This window comes from Podarcis gaigeae (assembly GCF_964106915.1).
Source record: "Podarcis gaigeae genome assembly, chromosome: W".
NCBI classification, from domain to species: domain Eukaryota; kingdom Metazoa; phylum Chordata; class Lepidosauria; order Squamata; family Lacertidae; genus Podarcis; species Podarcis gaigeae.
This window is the reverse complement of record NC_139695.1, coordinates 8,073,829-8,081,106: the sequence shown is the minus strand read 5'-3', so window position 1 is coordinate 8,081,106 and position 7,278 is coordinate 8,073,829. Positions and strand designations below refer to the sequence as shown.

The window sequence follows — 7,278 nt, the reverse complement described above, 5'->3', positions numbered from 1 at the left end:
AAGGGTGTCCTTGGTGGTCCGCACCATGCGTTCTGCTTGGCCATTGGTGGCTGGGTGGAATGGCGCCGAACGGATGTGGCGGATGGCGTTCTGCGCTGTGAAGGTTTGAAATTCTCCTTCTTGGAATGGTGTGCAACTTCTTGTGCCTGAATGGGGTGGTCGGGAAGCAGCTCCAGGCTCATAACCTCTTGTGCAGGTGCTGGGTCGGGGCCTGTTTCCGGTAGTGGTAGCCTGCTGAGGGCGTCCGCATGGCCCATCGCCTTCCCAGGGCGGTAAATCAGTGCATACTGGTAGCTGGCAAGGAAAATTGACCACCTGAGGACACGAGGAGACAGCACTTGGGGGGGGGGGTCTGCTTTTCGGGGGCAAACAAGCCCAGCAACAGCTTGTGGTCAGTCACCACAGTGAAGAGCCGCCCGTACAAGAAATCATGGAATTTTTTTACTCCCTTCACGATTGCCAGACCCTCCTTGTCGATTTGCGAGTAGTTCCGCTCGGTTTCGTTGAGTGTCTGGGAAAAGTATGCCACCGGTACCTCTCTTCCATCCGGGAGTTGGTGTCCCAAGACAGCGCCAATGCCATAGGGTGAGGCGTCGCATGCTAGCACAACTGGCAGCCTCTCGTCGAAGTGTGCCAAGAACGAGTTTGAGACAAGCAAGTCCTTGACTGCCTGGAATGCGGCCTCCTGGCGCTGGCCCCACACCCAAGGAGCCCGCTTGTCCAGGAGTCTGTGTAGGGGCTCCGCTACCGCCGCCTTGTGGGGAAGAAAGGAATGGTAAAAGTTCAATAGTCCCAAGAAGGCCTGAAGTTCAGTCTTGTTCTTGGGCGCCGGGGCATCACAAATGGCCCGTACCTTGTCCCCAGTCGGGTGGACCCCTTCTGCGTCCACCATAAATCCCAGAAAGTCCACCTGAGGCACTCCTAGTAGACATTTTTCCCGCTTCACCTTGAGACCCGCCGTCTGGAAACGGTGCAGAACGGTGCGGAGGCGGTCCTCAAACTCCTCGGGTGTGGGCCCGGCAATCAACACATCATCGAAGAAGGGGGTGACACCAGGAATCCCTTTAAGGAGAGAGTCCATTAGATTCTGGAATATGCCTGGTGCCACGCTGACACCGAATTGCAGCCGCTTTACCCTGAACGCTCCTCTGTGCGTCACAATCGTCTGTGCCTCTGCTGTAGCCTCATCTACTGGCAGCTGTTGATATGCTTGGGCCAAGTCCAGCTTGCCAAAAATTTTCGACCCAGCCAGGGTGGCAAGGACATGGCTGACCACTGGCACTGGGTATGCATGGGCCGTGAGGGCCTTGTTTATGGTACATTTGTAGTCTGCGCAGATGCGGACCGAACCATTAGGCTTGCCGGGTGTGACGATTGGGGTTTCCCAGGGGGCATTAGGCACCGGCTCCAGCACTCCTTGCTCCACGAGTCGGTCCAATTCCTCATCTATACGGGGTTTCAGGGCGAACGGGACCTGGCGGGCCTTGAGCCTGACCGGTCGTACTGCAGGGTCAAGCTGTAGAGCAATGGGGGGGCCCGTATACTGTCCCAATTTCCCATCGAAAACCCCCGAAAATTCCTTGCATATGGCGTCCACGTCCACTTGTAAGCTCATGTGGTTCACCCCGGTGATGGCTAGCCCCAGTGGTCCAAACCATGCCAATCCCAGTAAGCTAATGTAGGGGCCCTTGACCACAAGCAAGTCCAATTGCCGCGTCCGCCCTCGGTATTGCACCCTGAAGGTCCCCACCCCCATTGTGGGGACCTTACGTTTCTGGAAGTCCCGGAGGGTGAATGGGACCGGCCTGAGTTTGGGACCCCCACTAGGACACAGTTTCCTTAAGGTCCTTGCCAAGATTATGGATAGAGTTGAACCCGTGTCAAGCTCCATGCTGCATGGGGCCCCCTCTATCCATACCTCTACATAAATTTTCTCTACGTTGGGGTGGGGCAACTGGTATACCTGGAAGTCCGTGAGCTCCGTTGAGTTGCCTTGGTGCGTTGGGCCCCGGGACCTGGGGCTCTTGGATTGGTCATCTGATGCCTGGTGTCGGGTGGGCCGAGCCCGACACACCCGGGCGATGTGTCCCAATTTTCTGCACTGCCTGCACTCTGCGTTGCAGAAACGGCAGGTCCTCCTCTCGTGACTTTCTCCACAGCTTGCACAGTTCCCTCCTTCTCGTCGAGGCAGCTGTGGTATGTGGGCTGCTTGAGTGCGCTGCTGTACTCGGTGCACCTCCTCCCTGTTGGATCCTGAGTCGTTGGTGAGGTCTTCGTGGTGGACCCTCGGTTGGGACGGCTGGCTCGGCCGTGCCTCTTGCGTCGACCTCTCGGCAGCTTCCGTTGCCAGGGCCTCCTCCAGAGCGACCTGGAACGTTAGGTTCTTCTTAGCGTAGAGGCGTCGTTGCAGCTTCTCATCCTTCAGGCCACCGACGAGGCGGTCACGAAGCATGTTCTCCAGCTCTGAGAAGTTGCAGAACCGGGCAGCTTGGCGGAGAGAGGTCACAAACCCAGTTATGGTTTCCCCAGGGGCTTGCCGCTTTGCGTAGAAGGCATTTCGACGAGCCACCACTGAGGGCTGTGGCGAAAAGTGCCCCTTCAGCTGTTCCAATATTGTTTTGTATGGAACAGTAGCGACGTCTTCAGGTCAAGGAGAGCCCGGGCGATTTCAAACGTCTCCTCTCCGCAGACGCTGAAGAATATTCTTGGCGTCTTCTTCATCGGTGATCCCTTTGGCTTCTAGGAGGAAGGTGAAACGGGAGGCGTACGCTTCCCAGTCTCCAGATGCTGGGTTGAACGGTGAGAAGCTGCTGTCGGTTGCCATTCTGAGTTCCTTGGGTCCCGGAGCTGAAGCCTGGATACACGGTGCGAGGCAGCTGTGCGGCAGGTGGCGGTGCTGCGGTGCTGTGTGTGGCAGTCAGCTCAGCGGGATCCCACCTTCGTCACCAGTGAAATATTCTCAGAGTCGCAAAGTGATTTCATGCTCTTTATTCAGCTCATAGTGGTGAGGAGGAATGAATGAAAGTCCCCTCAAAGTATCTGCTTTATATACATTATTTACACAATGGGCTGCACATGATTGGCTAATTCTGGAATTCTACTGTAAGCCAATCAGGTTGTGGATTCACTTCTATCTGGAGCATGATTGGGTGGTTCCTGCCAACCAATCATATTGCTGCATTGTTCTAGGACCAATCAGACTGCTGCATTCTGAATCCTATTGTTCTAGGACCAATCAGACTGCTGCCTTTTGGATCCTATTGTTCTAGGACCAATCAGACTGTTGCAGTTTGGATCCTATTCAATTCAGTACATAACAGGTGTAGCCATAGGAAACCTCCACACCTGGCTGGTCTCTTCCTCTGGGCTCTTTTTGGCCTCTCTTCACTCTTACTTCTTCATCTCATCACCAAGCCAGAAAGGTGAGAACTGCAATCACGGAGCCAGGAATTCTAACAAGAAGAACCTGCATGTCTGAGCTCCATTGCTCAGACTCCCATCTTAAGCGGGATTTAAGTATGTCTTTGTAACTGAATTGCCATGTTAAGCCTGAACAAAGCTGCTGCATCTGTTACTCTTCAACAAGTATCCTGAGTGAGTAAATGTTATTTTTATCTTTTACAAGACGGCTTGTGTGATTATTGTTTTAAGTGGAAGAAAAGGAGGAAATACCAGGAAAATCCAGCCTGCTTTAAAGCATCCTGGATTACTTAAAGTAAAAGGCTAAAACTGGCCTATGGTATCTAGGCTTTTAAGTTGCAAAGATATGCACTCTGCTGAACTCACAAACATGAGGAAGGAAGGATAAGATCTAATAAATACACATTCCTACCATACGGTACATGGAAAGGCAGGATATAAATTTAACAAATAATCAATGTGGCTGATCAAACCTGTGGCCTTCTGAATGTGGATCGTGTGCCCTGTTGAGCTGTGGCACTAGCTTACCTGTCCTGGGCCGCTGTCCTGGGCCCACTTGCTTGGGAATAAGCATCCTTGAAGTATCTGGGGCTCATTTCTGAGTAGACATATGAGATAACACTTCAAGCAACATTAAGGAGACACAGCCCTCCGAGAAGAAAGGTTTGTTTTCCCAAAAATATATACAATGAGCTAAAGAAGATATATGTTTAGATATACATTTTTGAAAAAGCCAGAGGCATTCTTGTTAGGAATGGTAGGAGAAGATATAGTTAAGAACGATCAGAAACTGTTTTTATATGCAACAACAGCGACGAGGCTACTGCTAGCCCAGGTTTGGAACCAGCAGCAATTACCAACAGTAGAAGAATGGCGACAGAAGGTAATGGAATATGCAGAAATAGCCGAACTAACAGGGGAAATTCGACAACAGGGCGAGGAAACATTTCAAAAAGAATGGGGAAAATTTATGTTGTATATAGGAAAGATAAGCTGAAATAGTAAAACCAGTAGAATTGGAAACAAACCTCATAACGGGAAAGATTAAGAACAGTGATGGATAATGAAAATAAGAAGAAGCAAAATGTATAAGGAAACTAATATAACTAACAGCAGTGGTAAATGAATACAGACAGACAACAAGAATTGTATAAACATGAGGAGTTATTTGTTTATGGATACACTATGGACAAATATGGAAAATGAATCACAATATATAAAATGGAAGAAAATAATGCAATAAAATTGCATGTGATATAAAAAACCAGAAGAAGGAAGGAGGGAAGTCAGCTCTGAAGAGCAAGTATAAATGTAAAATGTAATACAATATGTTTATGTGGAGTATCTAATTGAAAAACTAATAAAGATTATTTGGGAAAAAAGAGAGAGAAGAAAGGTTGGTTTTAGGGTGGTGGCTTACACATTGCCAAAGAGAGAGAGAGAATCATAGGGTTGGAAGCGTCCCTGAGGATCATCTAGTCCAATCCCCTGCAATGTAGGAATATGCAGCTGCCCCTTTTGGGGATCAAATCTGCAACCTTGGTGTTATCGGCACCAGAAGGAAGGAGAAAAAGGTCTGCATAAAATTTGCTTATGTCAATTGATAGCATAAATGCAAATTTAGAAATAATGACTGCAATAAATATCATGGAAGGGGGTGGCCTGTGTGCCTGCCTGCTCAGTTTGTTGATCAGCAGCTGCAAAAGCTCTGCAAAAGTGCCTTCTGATCATTCTTTATTAGGACTTGGAGTCAGTGGCCCTTCAGAATAGAGGGCTGTCCTTCAAAACAGAGCTCTCTCCTCTGTAAAGTAGGACACATGGCTACCCTCATTAGTTTTGATGAATGTTGTTAACTGAGTTTTGTTAAGAGATTGGATTTACATTATTTATGAAAGCCCTAAGGAAGAGTCAAAGACATGAATGTTTTGGGTTAATAAATCTTTCCATCTTTAAAAAAAACCAAATATTTTTATTACATTGTCAAAACTTAATGAACAAACAACAACATGGAGATTCTCCCATGAAGGTTGAACACAGTTACAAGGAATAATAGAGGTGCATTCAGACATGGTGAAGCTTAGTCAGCAGAGCATGAGACTCTTAATCTCAGGGTTGTGGGTTCAAGCGCATGATGGGCAAAAAATTCCCGCATTGCAGGGGGTTGGACTAGATGATCCTTGTGGTCCCTCTGTTCCAGCTTTACAATTCTATGATCATGTCACATGGAAGATTTGAACAGTTTCACTCTAGCAAGTCTCTCTGAAGGTTTCCATGTGTTTGTAGAAGTCTTTGGGGTTAGGGGTGATGTTGGCATTTTGGGAAATTTTTTTTAATGTAAGAGAACAATTAAAACAACAGGTGAAAATTGAAAGATGAAAAAACAACAGAATTTTTAAAAGCTTTTGCAGTATGTTTATGTCAGAATTAAATATTTCAGAATCTTTAACTAGCCCATTGCACAGCTTCTTACAAACTTTTTTGATGAACTGTTGTGGGAGTTGGGTATGTTCAACTTGAAGAGGAGACTGAGAGGGGATATGGTAGTCATAATCAAATATCCGAGGAGCTTTCCCTTATTGGCTGGAGCAAGCTTGTTTTCTGCTGCTCCAGAGGGCGGGAGCCGAACCAATAGCTTCAAATGACAAGAAAAGAGATTATTACTAATCACTAGGAACAACTTTCTGTCAGTAAGAGCCGCTCGGCAGTGGAACGGACCACCTGGGAAAGTGGGAGATTTTTCCTTTATTGCAGGATTTTAAGCAGAGGCTGGATATCAGTTTGTCAGGGATTCTTTCGTTGCGATTCTTGAATGGCAAGGGGTTGAAGTAGATGACCTGGGGGTGGGGGGGAGGTCCTTATAGAACCCTGAAATAGGCATGTAGAATAAGTAAAGTTACCGTACATAAGTCATAGAGTCCAAGTCATAAAAGGGGAAAGGGAGAATAAATGTCGTCTTCTTCACATAAGGGGTCTCTGGGTTTTATCCTTCCTATGTAGGGTTGTCAGTCTGCATAGAAGAAACATTGGGTGGGTATCTGTAGGATTACTGCCTGGGTCCGGCACATTTCCTCTGCGCATAAATCTTCCAGGCAGCAGCAGAGCGAGCAGCGAGTGCTTTCCGTGTGAGAGAAAGGAAAAGTCCGCACGCTGTTTCTTCTATCTAAACAGCCTTTATTTACATCAGCAGGTAAAACAAACAACTCCACCGGAGGAGTTCGGAGACATTGCGTGTGTCTCTCTCGCGTCCCGGTCAAAAGTGAAAGTGTCTCACACAGACAAAGAAACTGCAGCTTCCATTTATGTAGGAAGCTCCTCCCCAGATGTAGGACATACAGAAGGTTAACCCTATAACTACCACAGTATCCTTTCTCTTTGACAGCATGGAATCTTCACATCGTTTTCCTGCTAGTCCAGCTGTCCAGATACAGACATGCCCTGAGTCAATTGACAGATTTATACACTTAATATACTATTTGCTTGTTATTAATTTCGTAAGATTGATACACTGCTTGATTGTGGTTGTTTTTTAAAGAAGCCCAAAACAAAACCTCAAAGCAGTTTAAAAAAATAGTAAAACAATACAATTATCAATAAGAAGAATTACCGTAACAAGAGTAATTTGAGACTTTGGAAAAGTAAAAATAACAATAGACTCAAACAGATGAGAACTTGCAGCAACTTTCTAAACATCTGGGTAGGCTTGTCCAAACAGGAATGTTTTTAGCAGGTGCCTTAAAAAGTAGACTGGAGGTGCCTGCCTGATATCAATAGGCAGAGAGTTCCAAAGTGTAGGTGCTGCCACACTAAAATACCAATTTCTTACAAGTGTGGAATGCATATTATGTCATGTCTGTAACA

General features: G+C 47.0%; 1 protein-coding gene across 1 annotated transcript; it reads right to left on the bottom strand.

The window, feature by feature from the left end:
* Positions 1 to 836: 836 nt before the first annotated feature.
* LOC310836071 (uncharacterized protein) lies at positions 837 to 3,994 on the bottom strand (the record flags this gene model as incomplete). The annotated part of the gene is made up of 3 exons (XM_083720996.1): positions 837 to 1,062; positions 1,964 to 2,640; positions 3,949 to 3,994. The coding sequence occupies 3 exons, from the start codon at positions 3,992 to 3,994 to the stop codon at positions 1,024 to 1,026; spliced, it is 762 nt and encodes a 253-aa protein (XP_083577122.1). The 3' UTR covers positions 837 to 1,023.
* Positions 3,995 to 7,278: the final 3,284 nt, after the last annotated feature.